General features: G+C 41.5%; 2 protein-coding genes across 8 annotated transcripts in view; one reads left to right on the top strand and one right to left on the bottom strand.

The window, feature by feature from the left end:
* The window catches only part of Swt1 (SWT1 RNA endoribonuclease homolog), a 69,226-nt gene extending 49,069 nt beyond the window's left edge, over positions 1-20,157 (bottom strand). For 3 of the 5 annotated variants that reach the window (XM_036202833.1, XM_036202831.1, XM_036202834.1), the window contains exons 1-6: positions 20,109-20,157; positions 14,613-14,711; positions 9,758-9,844; positions 7,608-7,691; positions 2,251-2,309; positions 1,461-2,172 (exon numbers count right to left, since the gene is read on the bottom strand). In XM_036202833.1, coding sequence (XP_036058726.1) covers positions 1,461-2,172; positions 2,251-2,309; positions 7,608-7,691; positions 9,758-9,844; positions 14,613-14,666 — 996 coding nt within the window. In that variant the 5' untranslated portion in view covers positions 14,667-14,711; positions 20,109-20,157. Of the gene's footprint in view, positions 1-1,460; positions 2,173-2,250; positions 2,310-7,607; positions 7,692-9,757; positions 9,845-14,612; positions 14,712-19,996; positions 20,088-20,108 lie in introns of those variants that run through there. The other 2 variants (XM_036202832.1, XM_036202835.1) reach the window with 2 other exon arrangements.
* Positions 20,158-20,418: 261 nt separating this feature from the next.
* Trmt1l (tRNA methyltransferase 1 like) overlaps positions 20,419-21,898 on the top strand; it is a 31,692-nt gene continuing 30,212 nt past the window's right edge. For 2 of the 3 annotated variants that reach the window (XM_036202242.1, XM_036202241.1), the window contains exon 1: positions 20,419-20,956. In XM_036202242.1, coding sequence (XP_036058135.1) covers positions 20,740-20,956 — 217 coding nt within the window. In that variant the 5' untranslated portion in view covers positions 20,419-20,739. The remainder of the gene's footprint in view (positions 20,957-21,898) is intronic. The other variant, XM_036202243.1, reaches the window with a different exon arrangement.

Here is a 21,898-nt window from a genome sequence, read left to right as displayed (position 1 = left end):
TAGATGTCATTGAGCATTTCTAAAAGTGGCCTAATTAAAAAAAAAAAAAAACAAAAGAAATCTGAGGACTGTATTATGGCTAAGGAGAAAAGGCCAAAAACCACAGAGCTGTATTGTATACAGTGTCAGCACCAGAGGTCTGTTTTATTTTGTCTTCTAACAAAGATTGAAAAAAATCTTTCCATGAATTCAACTTAGTGCCAGCACTTTAATATTTTATGACAAGATCTCCCTTACTTTTACATCTTATTAAATTTCTTTAAGGTTTTCTTAAGTTAAAAGTGCCACGGAAGCTAGCTAGAATAATCAGAACTGCTTGTAACGAGATATTCTAATATCCATGTTCTACTCAGTGCTCTCTGACCTCACATCACTTCCAGAGAGGTCAATGAATCTATCACCTAATGCAGGAAATTCATGTGGTCTTGAAACTTCCTAAGCCTATTGCAAATGGAAGCAATAGTGGGCATTTAACTAATGCCGCATCTTACTATGCTTTATTAAATACACCGAATGAGCCAGATGGCAGTGGTGCATGTCTTTAATCCCAGCATTCAGGAGGCAGAGGCAGGTGGATCTCTGTGAGTTCTAGGCCAGCCTAGTCTACAAAGTGACTTCCAGGACAGGCACCAAAACTACACAGAGAAACCCTATCTTGGAGGGAAAAAAATACACTGAATGAGTATCTATTATAGTGACTCGAAATGGGAAAACATGACTTGACCATCTTGCTTCCCTGATTACCTCTTAGTGCCTCTCTTCCATCTACAAGATACAAAACAAAACACTAGGCTTTCCTATGAGACAGTCTTAGTTACTGTCCCATAGCAATACTTGTCCTATTACAATGACCACGGCAACTCTTATAAAAGGTGCAAAGGTTCATTATAATATTATATACCCCTGGGTAAAGATTTATGATTCTAATTTAAGATGGGACATGCAACACATGAAGTTGTATGCAGAACTGCATGTAACAAGTATGCACAGAGAAAGCATATAAGCTAAATGCAAATAAGCTAAAAGTCCACATTAAAGTAACATAAAAACTGCAACTCTTTGTGCAGTAGGTCGGAAGTTGAGTTGCTAAAGTTCCTCTGTGCCCCAGCCAGCTTCCTCCCCTTAGAAGTTTATCTTCTAATAAACTGTCACTGCCTGGAATGGTATCCTTTCTGAATAAATTTTCTCCCTTTGATTACCACTATCTGTATGTCTCTGTCCAGTCCTTTGTCCCAGAACACAAAAACCTGGATACTGTCTGGATTCCCAAACCAGGTGGTAGCAATATCATCTTAAGGATGCCGGAACAAAAGGGAATAAAACAAGACACAGATACATTATCTGCATGACTAAATTTGAATCAGTCCTCTATGATTATCATCAATAACAGAAGCAACTAAAACCTGAGTATTTTAAATAAATATTCTTGCTAAAACCAAATCCTTCATTTTATACATTACCTGGGTATGGTTTTCCTTAGAATCTGAACCATTAATTTCTGGATGCTCTTGGTGGTCTCTTCTTTTCCCCTCACAAACAGTCTGCTTACATATGGAATCTGAAAACAAGTTTCCAGCTTTGCGCCTGGTCAAATCTAATGACATCTGGGAACTTTTCAAGCATTCCTTTTCCTTCTGTTTGATCTTGGACTTCCTAGAATCTACACTAAAAACATTTTCTTCTACAAGCTTCTGGATGGTGTTAGAGGATTTTTTGGGAATTTTGAAGCTGATCTTCTTCCTTCCAGATTCAAATGGTTCCTTGTTTATATTGTTGAAATTATAATTCTGAGGAAGTTGATTTTTCTTGCATTTTTCCAATTCTTCAGAACTGTCTCTAAGTTTATTGTTCTTTTCTTTCTTGAGCTCTTTCATATTCTCCTGAATACATGAATGAGGCCAATTCTTTTCCTTTGTCTGGCCTTCAGCTTTAGACTTCATATCTTTGGTAATTTTAATGCTGCTATGTTTTTTTATTTCATAACCAAGCTTACTTCTAATATTTGTCAATTTACTATCTTTAAGTTTAGAATCTTTAGTTCCATTTGATGAACAACTCTGTGAAGTAATTTGATTGTTTTTTGAGTATGATGTTACTTGGAGTTTAGTAGGTTCTTGGGTTGAAGAACTGAATTTTGGTCTCTTTCTGGGCATGTCAACTTCTACAGTCAATCTATAAAGTAGCACAGAAACTTAGGTTTTGTTTGTTATACATACTGTAAAAAGATGTCAAGAAAAATAGAGAACTTACCTTTTCAGGTCTTGTTTTCTGTTTGTATTATAGTATACAATGTCTGTATCATCTGGTTTCTGAAATTTAAAAAAAATTATTTAGAAATTATAAATTGTGTTCTGTTGTTACAGTTACAAGGAAGAAGAATGGGAAACATCTGTGTTCATGAATCATAATAGTTTACTTCATCTCTAATCATTTTTGGGCAGACATTATCACCTTTATAGACAAAGCACCTAGTGCTTACAGAGTTTGGAATCTTTCTGATCATCACAGTGGAAGTTAATAGCACTGTCATGATCCAAAATACATCTGTCTGACTCAATTCCACGATCCCATCTATGTACTCTGAGGATCCAGGCACAAAAAGATAAAGGAGACATAAAGAATATGTAAAAATAGCCTAATTATAAGGATATAACTAAATGTCAAAGTATAATACAGTCAGTATGTGCTAAGAATTCAAAACATCTGCCACTAAAAGGTGGAAGATACTTGTGGGAAAAGATAAGCAGAACCTATTTGAAAGACTGAAAGCAGTAAGTAATATGAATTCAGTAGAAAAATATAAATCAGCCAAGCTAGAGGGAGAGGGATTCTGTCATGGAGCAAAGAGAAGGAAAAGGACAGGAAAAAGGACTATAAATAGTTAAGATTGGGCCAAACTTAATTTGGCAGAGAACAAATAAGATTGGGGGCTAATAGTGTGTGTACTCAGCATGTGTAAGGTCTTGGGTCTGATCCCCAATACCAGAAGACTGATATAAAACAATAAACTCAAACACATTTAATCACTATCATGTACCACACAACATTTCAATGACAGACCACACATGTAACAGTGATCCCATGATGAAACTGGAAAAGAAAGCATAGCTGCAAAAAGTCATGAGAAAGAGAAACCTCAAGAGAACATAAACAACTCTCAAGAAAACGCTCAGTGAAGGACACTGCAGAAGCTTTTGCAGACTTCAACAAGCTACATAAAAGCTTAAAAAAAAAAAAAAAACACAGCCCCCAACACCAAAAGGCTTTCCATTAATAGAGAATGTCCATGCTGCAAGCAATACATTGTCTGTTTAAAAATCAAATCTATGATGAGGAAACAAGACAAACCAAGCAAACTATGACATACTTCTAAGAGTTGAAGCCCTCAAGAAAAGTCTCAGGCATGTCTTTGGAGGTGTGCCAGAAGAAAGCACAGATAACAACGCCACGTGCTACTACCGGAGATTCTGACCCTAACCCTGTGTGGGAACTGGCCAATGTCTCTGTGTGTGTGTGTGTGTGTGTGTGTGTGTGTGTGTGTGTGTGTGTGTATCTCTGTGTGTCTTAGTTTTTAATAAAAAATTTCAAAAAAAAATTTAAGTTACATAGAAAAAACTTCATAAAGATACAAAGAATAAGTATTTTGTACATTAAATAATGTGTGTTTTAAACTGTTATTACAAATGAGTCAAAAGGCTGAGTAATAAAATTTATAAATTGAAAAGGCTACATTAAGGTTGATCTATTATTGAAGAAAAATGCTTTAATACATTTAATATAGTCTAAGTATTTAAAATTTTTAAACTTTAACCTAATGTACAGTATTGCACAAGGTACTCATATTTACTCACTGCTTATTCACCTAGAACAAGTTCTAATCTTACAGTCTAAGAATATCATTTTATGTTCAACATCCTTAGCCATCAGGGAAATACAAATCAAAACTATTTTAAGATTCTATCTTATACCTATCAGAATGGCTAAGATCAAAAACACAAGTGACAGCTCATGCTGATGCATGGTGATATTTTATTTGTACTGAAATGTGATTTTATTTGTATATTAATAAAGTTGCCTTGGGGTCAGAGCAAGCCATAGCAGAAGCTGGGTGGTGGTGGTGCACGCCTTTAATACCAGCACTTGGGAGGCAGAGCTAGGCAGGATCTCTGTGTGTTCAAGGATACAGCCAGCATGGAGACACACACCTTTAATCTCAATACCAACCATAGAAAACCTGGAGGTCTGTACAGACAGGCAGTGACGAGGAGGTCATGTGGCTGGGTTTACAACCAATGAGAAGGCAGAACAGAAAGTCTACACAAAAGACAGGACACAGAAAGTAGCTCTTGCAGAGAGGAAAGACAGAGCAGCAGTGAAGGGTAAGGTTTTCAGCTCTCAGCTATTGCTCTGACCTCTTGGCTTTTAACTCTGCAATTGGCTCTGTGTTTCTTATTTAAAAGACGGTTACGTCTATACTGGTGAGAATGTGAAGCAAGGGGAACACTCCTCCATTGCTGGTGGGAGTGCAAAATAGTACAGCCACTATGAAAATCAACATGGTAGTTCCTCAGAAAATTGGAAATTGATTTACGTCAAGACCCAGCTATACCACTCTTGGGCATATACCCAGAGGACACTACCATAACTATGTCATAGAGACTTATTAATAATAGCAAGAAACTGAAAATAACCTAAGCCTCTTAACTGAAGAATGGATAAAGAAAATGTGATATATTTACACAATGGAGTATTTCTAGGATGTTAAAAAAAAACAATGACATCATGAAATCTGCAGGCAAATGGATGGAACTAGAAAAGATCAACCTGAGTGAGGTAACCTAGACCCACAAAGTAAAACATGGTATGTACTCACTTATAAGTGGACATTAGCTGTTAATTGAAGAACATGCTACAATCCAAGACTCAGAGAGCCTAAGTAACAAGAAGGCTCAAGGGGAAGGGAAAATAGAGTAGATTTTGTGGGTGAACTGAGGGAAGGTGTAGATGGAAACAGGAGGAATCAGGCCAGGGTAGGTGTGTAAAAGAGACAGAGGGAAAGAATACTGAGACAGACAACTGCAATTGGTGGGCATTTGTGGGGAGGGGGGAGAGCATGTAGAAACCTAGTGCAGTGGAAATTCCTTGGAATCTGTGAGAGTGACCCTATCAAAGTCTGCTAGTAGTGGGGATATAGAGCCAAACTGGCCATCTTCGATAACCAGGCAAGGCTCCTAGCAGTGGGGCAGGGACATGAACCCAGCTACAAAACTTTCAACCTACAAACTGCCCTGCCTACAAGATGTGCTGGGGCAGTGGTGGTACAGAACTTGTGGAAATGGCCAACCCATGACTGGTCCAACTTGTTGCCCATACCACCACAGAGAGCCCATGCCTGACATTGCCTGGATGGCCAGAAACCAGAGGCAGGATGCCCAGAGACCCAGGATAGAATCAAACACAATCGGCAAAGAAAAAAAAAAAAGTCAGTGAAATGATTCCTAAAGATATTCTGCTATACTCATGGATCGGTGCCTAGCCCAGTTGTCATCAGAGGGGCATCATCCCACAACTGAAGGGAGCAGATGCAGAGACCTTCAGCCAAATACTAGGTGAAGCAAGGGAAACCCTGCAGAATAGGGAGAAGAAGGATTGAACCAGAGGGGTAAAGGACACCAGGAGAACAAGGCCCACAGGATCGATTAAGTAGGACTCATAGGTCACAGAAACTGAAGTGACAAGCATGGATCCTCTATGGGTCTGAGCTAGGTCCTCTACCTCAATGGGTACATAGTTTAGTATTCATGTGGGACTCCCAACAATGGGAGTGGGGAGGGGATGTCTCTGACTCCTTTGCCTGTGCTCGGGACCCTTTTCCTCCTACTGGGTTGCCATGTCCAGCTGTGATATGAGGGTTTGAGCTCAGTCTTATTGCATCTTGTTAGACCATGTTCAGTGGATACTCCTGGGAGACCTGTTTTTCTTTTTAAGGAAACAGAGAGAAGAGTTGATCTGGGAGAGGGATTGGGAGAAGTGAAGGGAAAAACTGTGGTGGGAATGTAATGTATGAGAGAAGAATAAAAGTTTAAAAAATATACCATTTTAATCTTTGTAATGTATCTTTACTCTTTCCTTCCTTCCTTCCTTCCTTCCCTCCTTCCTTCCTTCCTTCCTTCCTTCATTCCTTCATTCCTTCTTTCCTTCCCTTCTTGGGAAATGGGAAACTCATTCTATACATCAGGCTGAACTAGGCTAACCTCAAATTTGCAGCAATCCCCCTGGTCTTAGCTCCCTGAGTGCTGATATTACAGGTGTAACCTAGCACTGTAGAGGTGAAGACAAGTGAATCCTGGAAGCTAACTGGCCAAACCAGCCTAGCCAAATCAGTAAGCTCCTGGTATAGTAAAAGACTGCTTCTAATAGTAAGATGAGAATAACAAGGAACTCATGCAATGTTGACTTCTTGCATCCATGTATATGTGCACACAACTATACGAACACAAACACACTGACACACGTGTACCCCACACAAAGACACAAAATTATACATCCCTGTATATAAAAAGAAAAAAATGATTAAACACAATTCTGCATTCCTAGAACTTTCACTCCTTCTTTACCTACTACTTAATTTCAACTTCAACATGGCCAGTACTTCATGAGCCGCCCATGAACTAGCTTCACGTGTTTAATTGGCTGTTACTGTTTTAACCATTAGTGAAAGAACAGAAGGAACTCTAGATTTGGCTCTGTTGCTGCATTTAATTTTATATTAGTGAACAAATTATTTGATTTTGTGTATCTCAATTTTTTATCTCAATATCTAAATCTGAAAGTGCAAGCAATGTTATCTACTTCAATTACTTCAAAAAGAGAATGTAAGACAAGCCTGGTGGTACATGCCAATGATTTTAGCACTTGAGAGGCAGGAAGATTCCAAGTTCCAGGATTCCAGATCTACTTGATCTATGAGCTACATAGCAAGGTCTTATCTCAATAAATAAATAAACTGTAAAAACAAATATAACAGTATATATAAGAAGACAGAAAAACTCTCTGAATTTATTTCCATGTTGCCTAACTCTATGTAATATGGTTTACCAACATAAAAAATAAAACCTGCTGGGGGTGGTGACACATGTGGTTAATCCCAGCACTCAGGAGAGGCAGGCAGATCTCTGTGAGTTTGAGGCCGCCTGGTTTATGTTATCAAGCTCCAGGCCAGCCAAGGCTACAGAGTGAAACTCTACCTCAAAAAAAGCAAAAACCTGATAAATGACTTTTGGCAAATAAAAGGAAAACATTGGTTTTTATTGGCTTTCACAAGTTAAGCATAATAGAAAAAAATTATAGAAAAACACAGAGAGAAATTTTGTATCATAGACCCTTTAACTGTACATCAAAACTTTACTATGTCAAAGTGCACTGAGTATCACATGCCTATAGTTCCAACTACTTGGAAGAGTAAAACTGAAGGACTGATTCATCCAAGAGTTCAAGGCCAGCCTCAACAATATAGTAAGAGTCAATCTCATGAAAATTAAAAAAACAAAAACAAAAACAAATCAAGATAAATAGTATTTCTTGAGTTACGGTGTCTAAACACTTACCAGTTTTCTCTTCTTTGTTGAGACAGGTTTAACACAGTATGCTGAACTAGTAGAGGCTGCTGATATCTCTCCCTCCTTCTTGTCCTAAGAACACCGTTCAGGAGGAAAAATGAACATAAAAGCACAAAATAAAGCATGACTTAATCACTGCTATACACTGACATTCTCATTCAAAAATGAGCTCATTTAGAGACACAGACTTTAATAAGAAGGGAGCTCAACTAGGAGGACTCAAGGGGAAACTAGAAGCCCTGGCTGCTCACAAACTGGAGATGATGTCAGTACAGTCAGGTAAGAACATTGAGACAGCATGGCCACAGAACTATTCAGTCTATAAAAGAAAACTGGATGTCCTATTTTTCAGTTGCTCCTGAACTCAAAAAGCTGAAGACAATGTTGTTTGAAGTATCTACTATGTACCAAAGATGTATCAGACTATGAACTAAGCCTTTAAAACAAACAAAAAAACAAACAAACAAAAACAAATAAATAAATAAGTTCCTGTTTCCATAAAGGTTAAGATCCAGTGCAGAAATTTACCATCAACTAGTAAGTTTAGAATGTCAGATGATGTTTTGGATGAAATAAAACAGAGAAGGTAGACAAGAAGGGTGAAGAGCTGTAAGAAGGAAGATCTGCCATTTTTAAATGTGTTCATAAAAGGTTTGATTGATAAACTGACAGCTGAATGGAGACCTAACTAAAGAAAGGAGGGCTGGGTATGTGGCTCAGTAAGTAGACTGCTTGTCCAGCATTCATAAGGCCTTGTATGCAATCTTCAGCACTATATACACCAGCATAGTGGTGCACACTTGCAATCCAAGCACTTAGGAGGTGAGGACAGGATGATGACACTCAAGGTCATTTCTAATCCCCAGGAATTTGAGGTCAACCTGGATACTTAAGACCCTATCTAAAATAAAAAGAAACATGGCTGGAGAGATGGCTAAGAGGTTAAGAATACATACTGTTCTTATAGTGGACTCATTTGGTTCCCGATACCCATATCAGGCAATTCACACCTGCATGTAACTTAGGTTTAGGAGATCTAAAGTCCTCTTCTAGATTCCTCAGCATCTATACTCACAAGACAGACACACACTTATATACATAATTTTAAAAGTAAAATCATTTTTTAAAATGGAACAAATGGTGTATTTTCAATTTAAAGGGAATAATTGACAAGGGAGAAACCCCACAGACAGGAATGCTCCTAAGCGGCTGGAACAAAGAAGCCAGTGCTGGGCGTTGGTGGCACACCCCTTTAATCCCAGCACTCGGGAGGCAGAGCCAGGAGGATCTCTGTGAGTTCGAGGCCAGCCTGGTCTACAGAGTGAGTTCCAGGATATCCAGGGCTATATGTAGAAACATCCTGTCTCAAAAAGTAAATAGATAGATAGATAGGTAGATAGGTAGGTAGACAGACAGACAGACAGACAGACAGACAGATAGATAGACAAAAAGAAAGAAAAAGGGTGAGAGCTGTGTGTAGTGACACATGTCTCCATGCCAGCTCTTAGGAAGACTAAGACAAGAGGACAATGAGTCTGAGTCTAGACTGTACTACATTAACAATGCTTTGACAATCCTGCTTCAAGAAAAAACTATGGTGGAACCATCAAAAGAAATATGAAAAACAGTCACCAAGAGATAACGGAAATTAACAAAGCAAAGTATCTGAGAAGTCAAGTCAGGAAAGAGTTTCAAGGACAAGGTACAATCAACTACAGCAAACACTGCTGCGATGTCAAGGAAGACAGCTCTCAGAGTTAACTGATGGAGTTAGTAACATAGAAACCAGCACCAATCTTGAAGAGAGCACATATAGAGAAAACTACTCTCTAAGCCTCAATTTCTTATCTGTGATTTGGATAATAAAAGTAACTACCCCGTAGATTTGCAATAAATTAAACATCGCCAATTAAATAAAATGGAAAGCAAATGGCTTTCCTGTGGGACTGATGGGCAGAAATTTTTAATGTCATCCCCTCCTCCAAAAGGGGATGTCTGAAAAGCCTGGCACAATCAGTTGAGGCAGGACCAAGCCCCTCCCCCTGCATCACAGCTGAGTAAGGGGTCCCACCACAGGTAATGGGCTCCAGAAAGCCAGCTCATGCACCAGGGATAGATCTACAAACTAAAATTCTTACTTCAACAAAAGTTGATGGACAGGTGGTCTGTTTTTTCTGAGACTTTTCTTCTTTCCCACAAGATTCCTTGATAGACATCTTGAGAAACTAAAAGAAACATTCAAAACACATTTTTCCATCACAATAAAAAATATATCACAAGCCACTCTTCTTAGTTCTATAAGACTGGAGTTTTAAAAAATGTTTTTCATTTTCTTGCCAAAATCAGCACAGCAAAAGCTAAAACTTGGAGTTCTAAGGAAAGATCAATGACCACAGATTCACAGGGACTCTCTGGGTTTCTTTCACTGAGGAAAGAGAACAACTTTATTTCCTGGGAATGGCAGGCTCATTTAGAGTTTAAAGATACTAAGGCTCAGAGCTATCTCAAGACATACTCCCCCAAAAGGCGCACTTAAAGGCATTTCCTTCTGGCTATTGGATAGCCCTTCAGTTTTCCCTGGTGAACTCAAGGGAAGAATTATCTGAATCACAGGTTGCCCTTTAATCTAGGTTTGCCCTTCGATGGAAGCTTTAAAGGCCCTCTGCATAGCAATAATTTCTAATCACTCTCAAGATACTCTCACTGCTTCTTTTCTTTACTTACATTCTCTTGCCTAAAGATCTGCTCCTGCTTCGTCAATCAACTTTTCAGAAATGGTTCTCAAGACAAAGCCTTGAAACTCTCCCTTCTCCCTTAAGCATCAGATCAGCATTTTGGCTGCCTTTTAAAAACACTGTTTGTTTTGCCCTACTTACACCTGAAAACAGATTAACCATAATTCTTCATTTCTTAACACCCTGTCACTCATTATGTGATACTTCAAACCGACTGCATACATGTTTCTAAGCTATTGAGATTGAGATTGTTAGAATATGCCATACACATATTTCTAATCTTGCTCGAGATATTGTACTTGTACTTGTATCATTCATTTAACAATGTAATGCAATTTGCTAATCCTTGAATGTTGTTATTACCAACTATTAGGATATATAGAAATGAATGAAAGTTAGTAGTTAGACATTACAATCGAACTTAAAGTCATATTAGGTGTTTTCAAGATCGAACAGATATATTTTAGATAGACAGGTCATCTTTAAACCCTTCAGAGATCTACAAAATATGGCATTTAAAACGTTTTAATAACTTAGGAATTTTCCTTTTTTGTTATGACTATGAGACATGTTGGCTCCTGGCAGTACCAATCTACTTCAGAGAAAATATGGGCATTGAAGAAACTGCATATGGAGTTAACTTTCATTGTGGCAAAAGTTGGCCACTGGACAACAAAGTATCCTCGAATCAACTGCTGACAAACAGGACAGACAGGACATGAAACAAACTACCGATTCTTGCCAAAACAAGTGTGGTTGTGGCTTTAACAAAAGGCATCTTTTGAAGCCAGGACAATATGGCACCATCCCTGAAGTGAGTGTGCCCTTTTCTTCGAAGGCAGCTGAACAAGGAATGGGCCGATGGCTTCTGATGTGCAATGGAACAATAGATGAAACAGTTATTCTTGAAGAATAACTAAGCTCACCCCTCTCAATAGTAGACTGGCATTTAATAGAGGGATGTGGAGAAGAACGGGATGCTGAGATGAAGCCACATATACACAGCCCCCCCAAAAAAAATGGACAGCTGAATTAAAAAAATAATAAATCAACAATTTCCAGAATTTAAAATCCTGAATCATGACATGAACTAATGGAATTCAGGTGTTTCTGGTACATGGACTGCTCTCACCAAATGTGAGGTCAAACTGTTGACCTTGTATACATCCTAGTTCACAAATGAGTCTGTCAGATACGCTAAGCCTATAGGCTGAAGATGATGCCCCAACACTTTGGAGAAACCTCAGGTGACTGTCCAGGCAGCTGGCTGTTTCTGTCAACTCACATTTTTTTTGGAAGCTGCTTGCATGCACTTCCTGTTCTTATTTTTTATTAGGTAGTATTATGCCCTTCTTGGGTATCTGAGGGAGTTGAAGATTAGTTAGTTATAGTTTTCCTTGCTAAGAATTTCAGAAAAGAAACTCACGAGAGGTGTTAAGTGTATAAATTTCAAAGACATTATAAGACAGTTCCGTTAGTAATATAAGTTAGGATAGAAAGTGAATCAGGTACATTTTGGACTTACCAAAATAGGATAGATAATGGAATTATTTTCTCTGAATTTGTCAAATGCAAATGGACTAGACATTGTTTAGGTATTTATTGTTTGTATATATGGTATATAGTTATTGTACTTTTGTATATAGTTTTTCTTATATTAGTTATAACTTTTTTCCTTTTTTTCTTTTTATTAAAATAGAAAAGGGGAGATATAGTGATATTTTATTTGTACTGAAATGTGATTTTATTTGTATATTAATAAAGTTGCCTTGGGGTCAGAGCAAGCCATAGCAGAAGCTGGGCGGTGGTGGTGGTGGTGCATGCTGTTAATCCCAGCACTTGGGAGGCAGAGCTAGGCAGCATCTCTGTGTGTTCAAGGATATAGCCAGCATGGAGACACACACCTTTAATCTCAATACCAACCATAGAAAACCTGGAGGTCTGTACAGACAGGCAGTGATGAGGAGGTCATGTGGCTGGGTTTACAACCAATGAGAAGGCAGAACAGAAAGTCTATACAAAAGACAGGACACAGGAAGTAGCTCTCTTGCGGAGAGGAAAGACAGCAGAAGCAGTGAAGGGTAAGGTTTTCAGCTCTCAGCTATTGCTCTGACCTCTTGGCTTTTAACTCTGCAATTGGCTCTGTGTTTCTTATTTAACAAGACGGTTACAGCTACACTAAGCCCCAGTTTCATCTTATGTAAAATAGAGGTAACTTATCCTAGAACATCTTTTTGCTTCTGTTTTGTTTTTTGAGACAGGGTTTCTCTGTGCAGTTCTGGCTGTCCTGGAACTTGCTCTGTAGCCCAGGCTGGCCTCTAACTCACAGAGATCCATCAGCCTCTGCCTTCCAAGTGCTAGGATTAAAAGTGTGCTCTGTAACACAAGTCTTAAAAGGTCTTATTAATAAAAAACAAAACAAAACAAAAACAAAAAACAAACGAAAAAGCAAACCCAGAGCCAGATACTGAGGTGAAAGCTAAAAGATCAGAGAAACAGAACAAGTCACAGCCAACATCACCTCGGCAACTCCTCAGCCAATCCTATTTCCACAAATCCTCAGACCGAAAGTCTCTGAGTCCTCACCCGTGAGGTGTAGTGGATAGCCATCCCAGCATTGGCCTGGAAGTTCCAACCTCCATTGAGGCTTCAGTAATGATCACACCCACAAGGCGGGGCAGAGGAGAGAGCGGAAGACCGAGGAGCAAGAGAAGGTGGCTCTCTTGGTTCCGGGACGCGGGAAGTGGACCGAGCAGAGATCTCCAGAGAACATCGCCGAACTGCCCTACCAGACAGACCCTGCAACCTACCCCTTCATTTGTAAGTTACCCCACAAAATAAACCTCCCTTTTAACTACGTGGAGTGGCCTTAATAATTTCACCAATACTGAGGGGTTCAGTTGAACTGCTGCTTAGTTCCTGTCTCCTCACGCCTTATACACCATTCTCCACCCAGCCATGTCCTGGGATCAAAGACATGTCCTTTCCAAGTAAAAGCATGAGATCTCAAGTGCTGGGATTAAAGGCATGTGCCACCACTACTCAACTCTGTTCCCAGTGTGGCCTTGAACTCACAGAGATCCAGACAGGATCTCTGCCTCCCAAGTGATAGGATTAAAGGTGTGTGCCACCACAGTCTGGCCCCTATGTCTAATCTAGTGGCTGGCTCGGTCCTCTGATCCCCAGATAAGTTTTATTAGGGCTCACAATATATCACCACAGATAGGCCTGCGCCGCCACCACCACCACCAGCTAGCCCTAGAATATTTTTTAAGGAGCCAAAGAGTATAATAGATATAAAAATTACTTTGAGGTTGGTAAGATGGCTTAGTGGACAAAAGTACTTCCTGCACAAGCCTGATGACCTGAGTTTCATCTCCCAATCCCATGGTAAAAGAGAAGTGACTCCTGAAAGCTGTCCTTTCATTTCCACACATGCACTGTGACAAGTACACATGACACTTACGCACACACAATAATAAAAATTTCAAAATACTTTGCACAAAGATGTATATAATATGATCTAAATAAATACCTATGTGGTTGGCTTTCTACTAGACCTAGAGTTCCTTGAAAAGTGTGCTGCATTAAAAACTTGGAAGGGGGTTGGGGATTTAGCTCAGTGGTAAAGTGCTTGTCTAGCAAGCCCAAGGCCCTGGGTTCAATCCTCAGCTCAAAAAAAAAAAAAAAAAAAAAAAAAAACCAAAACAACAACAACAAAAAACTTGGAAGGTAAATAGGCTTAATAGATAGAACACACCTATAATCTCAGCATTTTGGAAGCTATAGCATGAGGATTGCTGCAAGTCCTAGGCCAGATGGGGCTACATATTAAGTTCTTCAGAGTAAGGCTATTTAAAAGAACAAAGCAAAAACTAGAGACATATTCATGAATGACTAAGTGAATGAATGAATGAATTCATTCTCTTTAGTCTATCAACTTTTTTATTCTGAGCTATTTCCAATTCTTTCCTAAACCACAGATTCTCTGTCCATTTCCTAACCCAGTTTTACTTTTCACACCCTGCTTTAGACCAAGTCAGTACCATCTGCCAAGGGAAAAAACGAAAGAAAGAAAGAAAGAAAGAAAGAAAGAAAGAAAGAAAGAAAGGAAGGAAGGAAGGAAGGAAGGAAGGAAGGAAAGAAGGAAAGAAAGAAGGAAAGAAAGAAAGAAGGAAAGAAACAAACAAACAAACAAAGAAAGAAACAAACAAACAAAAACCCAGAAAAGAAATTGTTAGGATAGCCATAGCCATACCTTATGGTTGTAAACAGTCTCAAGCTTGTGGGCACTGGTAGTACAGAGCAGCATTCTGTGCTGGGATACGGTAGTCAGAGACTGGAAACATCACCAGATCTATTGGGACAGGACATCATGAAAGTGAAGTCCAAAAAACAGTAAATAGCTGGCAGTGACAATATGAATATAACAAAGACTATAAGCCCAGTAATCAAATTATTCCTGGTCATTCATGATCCAAATAAGTAAAGTTGTATAAAATAAGATCTCCCTGCATTCAGGAGACAGTGGCAGGCTACATAGTGAGACCCTGTCTCAAAAAAACAAAGAAACTAAATAAAATAAATAAGTTTTAATGCTAGTAGCTAACAGGGAAAATAACTTACAAAATTAACACATGAACAGTCAACAAATTTCTAAGAACAATCTCTTAAGTACCAAAGATGTTTGCCTTCAAAGATAAGTCTACGAAACAGCTGAATTCATGCTAAACCTGGCTTATACTAGTAGTCTTTTCTCTTGTCTAAAGAATTTCATTCCAGTAGCATGGAAGACACAATAAGAGAAAGGAAAACAAAAAACCAAAACAAACAAACAAAAACACTCCAGCCTGGCCTGGTGGCCCATGCTATCTGTAGTATCAGCTACTTAAAGGCTGAGGCAGGAAGCCAGACTGAGTCCACTGAATATGAGGCTGCCTTTGACATTCTTGCTGATCCATGTTAGTCTAATGTTCTTGCTTTGGATACACTAATATTATTAGAAACTTCTCTTCCAATTAGACAGAAGAGCACTAGATGATGCACTATCCAAGGAAAAGCATCTGTCTCAGTTAGGACTTCTATTGCTATAATAAAGACCATGAGCAAAACAAGCTGAAAAGGAAAGGGTTTATACTTCCACCTCACACAGTCCACCACTAAAGGAAGTCAGGGCAGGACCAGAGTCAGGAGTTGATGCAGAAGCTATGGAGGAGTGCTGCTTACTAGTTCAGTCTGGTTCCTCATACACCCCAGAACCTCCTGCCCAGAAGTGAAAGTACCCACAATGACCTTTGCCCTTCCACATCAACTACTAATTTAAAAAGTGCCCTAGTCAAGAGTGGTGGCACATGCATTTAATCCCAGAACTTCAGAGGCAAAGACAGGAAGAACTCCATGAGTTCCAGATCACTCTGGGCTTTTTTGTTTTGGGGGTGGTGGGGGTGGAGGGTGGTGGTGGTGGTGGTGGTGGTGGCGGCGGCGGCGGCGGCGGCGGCGGCGGTGGCGGCGGCGGCAATGGTTACAGTGTTTTATAGTGAGTTCCAGGCTAACCAAGACTATATGATGAGACCCTGTCTCAAAAAAAAAAAAAAAGAAAATGCCATGCAGACATGTCTACCGGCTAATCTTATGGAAACATTTTCTTAATTAAGATTCCTTCTTCCCAGATATGTCTCTAGCCTATGTCAACTAGACCTAAAACTAACAAGCACAGTATCCATGTGTGCTATGACATACTTTATATTCATTCTGGCTAAAGTTCATATTCCTTTTATGCAAATTAAAACAAATAACTGAGGAGGACTTCCTGTGAGCAGTTCTCTAGATTCCAGCTTCTTAAACTATGGATTACAACCTTATATTGACAACATTAAAAGGTTTCTGAACACATCAAGCCTAAAAATTAACAGAGCATGTGTAATGAATCCTACATATTTCTGGCTACACTCACTAGTACTGTATCATGTGACTTCACTGCAGCCTTGAACACAGCGCATGTGCATTTTGTATTTCGCATGCCCTCATATCCACAAAACCCCAGCTACTGCTGCCTAAAACACCTTGGCTCATATTCATGAAGATTGTATGTCATGAACTGCAGTGTTTTTACAGGCCATGCAAAATCTTCTGCTCTTACAGAAACACACTGTAATGGCTCGGTTACAGAAAACAAAGAATTTTAATATCTTCCTACAGCAATTCTTCAGCATGTAAGCATTAAAATACTATATCCTGGGTTGGGGATTTAGCTTAGTGGTAGAGTGCTTGCCTAGCAAGCACAAGGCCCTGGGTTCGATCCTCAGCTCAAAAAAAAAGTAAAATACTATATCTCTGGACTGTACTGTGTTAGAAAGTTTGCATGCAAATTGACTTCAGTTTCATATTTTTAAAAAGTTAAATTAATTTTGGTTTGAGATTAGGAAAAACTTTCCAACAATTTTTGAAATGATCCCAGACATATTTTTGCTGATATGCATTACATATTTATGTGAAGCAATGTTCTCAGCATTGATGATTATAAAGTCAAATTATCAACCATCTTCAAAAAGTTAAAGATGTTATTGTAGTATCAATATTCAGTTAAGAATTAATTTTTATATAAAAATAAACACATTTCATTAGTATACAAATTTGCTTTTACCGTTAATAAATAATAAAATTATATATAATTTTAAAAAATTTTAAAGAAAGATTTATCTCCAGTAAATGTTTGATTTGTATATATTTTAGATGCCCATATCTCTGGGTCCAATAAAAATTTCTCAAGCGAAAAAGGGTCAAAGGTAGAAAATTTCTAAGAAGCCCTGCCACAGTTCCCAAAAAACACTACAGCTCACTACTATAATGTTGATATAGTGTCTTCCACAACAAACAGGGCTGACCTGTAAAGTCAACAGGATACCACTGCATGGTATACTAGCTAGGATCTCTATTGCCATGATCCGAAGCAACTTGGGGAGGAGAGAGTTTATTTCACTTTCACTACCCGTCACAGACCATCACTGAGGAGAGTCAGAGCAGTAACCAAGCAGGGGAGGGATCTGGACGGAGGCAGGACTGCTGGCGCAGAGGAGGAGCACTGATGAGGAGTAGGGCTTACTGGCTTGCTCCCCGTGGCTTGCTCAGCCTGCTTTCTTATACACAGCAGGACCACCTGGGCAGAAGGCAGAATAGGCTGGGCCCTCCCACATCAATCACTAATTAGGAACACGCCCGCCTGGCGGGCGGTGGCGCATGCCTTTAATCCCATTCGAGGCCAGCCTGGGCTACAGAGTGAGATCCAGGACAGGCTCCAAAGCTACACAGAGAAACCCTGTCTCAGGAAAAAAAAAAAAGAAGAACATGCCCTATCGACTTGCATACGGAGCCATTTTCTCAACTAAGATTCCTTCTTCCGCCTGGGCCGTGGTGGCACACGTCTTCATTCCCAGCACTGGGGAGGCAGAGACAGGTGGATATCTGTGAGTTCGAGGCCAGCCTGGTCTACAGAGCTAGTTCTAGGGTGGCCAAGGCTACACAGAGAAACCCTGTCTCAAAAACAAACAAACAAACAAAACCAACCAGCATAGATGGCACATAGTTACTTCATAGAAGACATGTGGCTTCTGTCTTTCTGTTTTAGATTACTCATTCTGGGGAAAGCCAGACAGCAAGTCCTAACTGATACTCGAGTAGTCCATGGAAAGTCACACCCAGCAACTAAAACCAAGTTTCAGACACGGGACTGACTTTGAAGATGACCCTTGTCATATAGCGGACCTAGCAGATAGCTTCACTGTATCCTCATGAAAGACTCAAAGCCAGATCTACCCAGGAAGCTAATTTTTCATTCCTGATCCACAAAACTGTGGGAAATAACGGGGCTAGAGAGATGGCTCAGCAGTTAAGGACACTGGCTGCTGTTCCAGAGTTCCTGAATTCAATTCCCAGCAACCACATGGTGGCTCACAACCATCCAGAATGAGATCTGGTGCCCTCTTCTGGCCTGTAGGCATACATGCAAGCAAGACACTATACACAATAAATAAAAGATATGAAATAACAGCTGCATAACGGTGGTGCACGTCTTTAATTCCCAGGACTCTCAGGAGACAAAGGTAGGTGCATCTCTGAGTTCTAGGCCAGCCTGGTCTACAGAGTAAGTTCCAGGACATCCAGGGCTACATAGAGGGACCCTGACTGAAAAAAACAAAACAAAAAGATATGAGCTAGCTTATTTGGCAATGCAACTGATGTTTGAGTATACTCTCTTAAGTTTTTAAACTGAAAATTACTTCATGCTTAGAAATTCTGAGCTAAAACTGCCACTGAATTCCCATGCTAACTAACATTTACTTATCATGTGTTTTCTAGCTGGCATTAAATGTGGTTAAAATATTGAGTCAAGCTTTCAAATTAAGCATCTAATCTTTTATACATTAAAAAAGAAAATCAAGTGCTGAAGATGTCTTTTAGAGATAAGATACAGTGCTTGCTATTCGTACCCAAAGTCCTGGGTTTCAACCTCAACCTCACAAATGCCGCCAAGAGCGGAGGAGTGGAGGGGTGGGGTGGGGGGTGGGGTTCTGGAAATTAAAAATAATAGGAAGTCTTGGATGGTCCTATTATCTCACTTTAATGACTGTTAAAGAGTCAAGTCGACTCTACATATAAGATACTAGCCAAAAAGAGGTGATGGACTGACTACATGGGCTTTGGGCCTCTAACCTACAAGCTTGTGCTGAAGAGCTAGGCAAATGCTTTACCACTGAGAAAAGCACATTCACAGCCTTAAGGGGGCTTTAGGACTTAGAGAAGATTCGCGGGGGTCAATCTGTTCACACTAAACTGGGGAAGAAAAAACACCTTCAAACACACTTTCTAACTAGGAAGGGCAATGAGAAGGCAAGCCTTCCAGACAGCTTTTCACAGTGCCAAAGAATCACGTGTCCTTTCTTACGGTTTCCCCACGGAGGAGGAAACAGACCAGAGAGTGAGCAAGGAGCACGGACTTACTTCGCAAGTTTTTGTACCCGAGAACCTTCCCTACTGCCTTTAACATTCAAGACAGTCCCAAGCGGGACAGCCAAAAAGAAAATTCAATTTGTTAGTTTGTTTTGGTTTGGGTTATTTTTTTATTTTTAAGTTTGTTTTGTTTTCCCATCTGCTCCAACGTGCGTATTAGGAATAAAGGAAAAAGGCTTCGGTGCTAAAACAAGTCCAGGATTTGAGAGAGAGAGAGAGAGAGAGACAGACAGACAGACAGACAGACAGACAGACTGACTATGAATCCGAGGTGCAGGGGGTTCACTGGTCCTCCAGCTTGGAGAATCTAAAATGCATCCAAGTGTCGGGAAGCGCAGACGTCTGCGACTTACAGCAAAACCCACCTCCCCCAACCACACCGCACTTGCTCTGGCCACCGTGAGGTGGACGCAAAACCACCAACAAAAAGTGACGAGGGAGGTCCGGTCCAGGAGTGTGCGTGAAGTTGGGGGGCGGCAGACCCGGCGCTCGTCCTCAGCCGGCCTGACAGGAAAGCGCTCCCGCGACGCCTTCCCAGCCGAGGCCCACCCCCTCGGAAGCCGCCCTCCACCCCCTCACCTCAGCTGGAGCAACCCGGCTCCCCGCCACACCCTCCACAGCAGCGTCCCGCCATACCTCAGCTGGCAAGTCCCCAGCCCGACCGGACCCGCGCCCGGGCACCCGAGGCCAAGACGGGAAAGGCTGTTGCCCAGCGAAAAGCCCACGAGTCCGGAACACCCTGACTTACCAGCGCCGGAGGCGGCACCCGCGGCGGCGGCGGAGGCGGCACCCACGGCGGCGGCGGCGGCGGCGGCGGCGGCGGCGGCGACTCCCCAGTCCCCGCGGATACCAAAGGTGCCTTTCCCGAGCCCGCTGCACGCTGGGAAATGTAGTTCCGTGCTCTGACTCTGACCCAGCCCCACCCTCCCTCCAGGCGCGGAACGCTCCAGGGGAATTCTAGAGTTCTCTGAGCTCTGTGTACTTCCTCCGAGGACCGGAACTGAGCCCCGCCCGGGTGGCGCGATGGCTCCTGGTTCTTGTAGTCTTAGCTGGGTTCGGTGGCGGCCCGGGGAGCCCAGAGGCACCGAGGAAATGGCATTCTTTCTTCTCATTGGACACTGGTCCGCGACACGCTTCTGCGCAGTCTGTGGTGGCGGCGTAACGCCTCGGGGAAGGGGAAGCCGGTGAAGGCTCGAACCGCTGCCTCTGGCTCTCTGTTTTTTTTTTTTCTGCTGACAGGGTTGGGTCACTGTCTGTGGCCCCGGTGCAGCCTTCCCCTTTGCTTCCCCCGCCCTGGATCCGGCCCTGTGGGCACTAACGTCAGTTCTCTCGCTCCGCCGCGAGTCCCCTCCGCGTCCCCCGGCACGGAGGCCGTAACTATGGAGAATATGGCGGAGGAGGAGCTGCCACCCCAGGAGGAGGAGGAGGAGGAGGCCCAGGTCAGGGTCCCGACCCCGGCCCCGGCCCCGGATTCGGCGGCTCTGGACTCGGCTCCGACGCCGGACTCGGCTCCAGCCCCAGCCCTTGCCCCGGCCCCGGCCCCGGCTGCGGCCCTGTCCCCGTCCCTAGCCTCTGTCCCCGAGGAGGCTGAAAGCAGTAAGTGCAGACGGCCTGATCTTTCTGCCGCACGCAGAGAAGCGAGAAACCGTGCCTCGCTGAGGAGGCCCTTCTCCGGGGTGGGTTTTCATGTGGAAAGGCAAGGTTTAGGGAAATGGGAGGAGGAGGAGGAACCAGAACCGCAGGTAAGAGTGGAAAAAAAAAAAAGAGTACAGGATGGAAAGGGGATCCCTCCAGAAACCTCGAGGACGTCATGGTGAAGGCTGTGGGAAGGCCAGGGTGATGCAGATCAAAATAAACAGGCTGATTGGTGGCTGTGTCGGTTAGTGACTTTAGTGATTTCCGTCTCAACCCAGTCTACGATAGTTATGGTAAGGGAGGCAGCCTCCGAGGTGGTAGAGCCTGTCCAGATTTAGAAACCCTAACGTTTCAGTCAGGACTTAGACACACACACAGGTGAATCTGTCTTAACTAAGTTTTCTGTAGTAGATCTGGCTTCCGAAAGAATTTGGAATCCGTGTCTTGTGTGGAGACGTATCTGCTCAAGTCCAGTTGAGCTTTGTACTTCATTCCATCAGAGGACGATCGTGAGAACTGAAGAGCCCACGTTTTTTTTGTTCCTGAATGTGTTTATATGTGTTCTGAGTGGTGGTTAATTGAATCATATAGGAAACACAAGAATGATAATTAGCACTCTAAGGATCTTCTTACCACTCTATACAGTGGGCCCAAGAAAGACGTAACAAGTTCTTTCAACAAGTCTTGTGGTCCGTAGATTGATCCTTTTATACTCCTTCTGAATTAACACTTATGAGAAATTAATTCATATTGACTATTTCTAGGCCAATCAGTCATAATCTAAGAGAATTGTTTTGCAGTTCTAAAACTACATTTAAGAGTTTCAGGACTAGTGACAGGAAAGAAAATGATCAGTGGGCTCCTGATCATTTAAGATCTCAGCTTTTAGTGCAAAAGACCGCC

The sequence above is a fragment of the Onychomys torridus genome, chromosome 11, assembly GCF_903995425.1.
Source record: "Onychomys torridus chromosome 11, mOncTor1.1, whole genome shotgun sequence".
Classification (NCBI taxonomy): Eukaryota; Metazoa; Chordata; class Mammalia; order Rodentia; family Cricetidae; genus Onychomys; species Onychomys torridus.
This window is presented reverse-complemented; position numbering and strand designations above follow the sequence as displayed.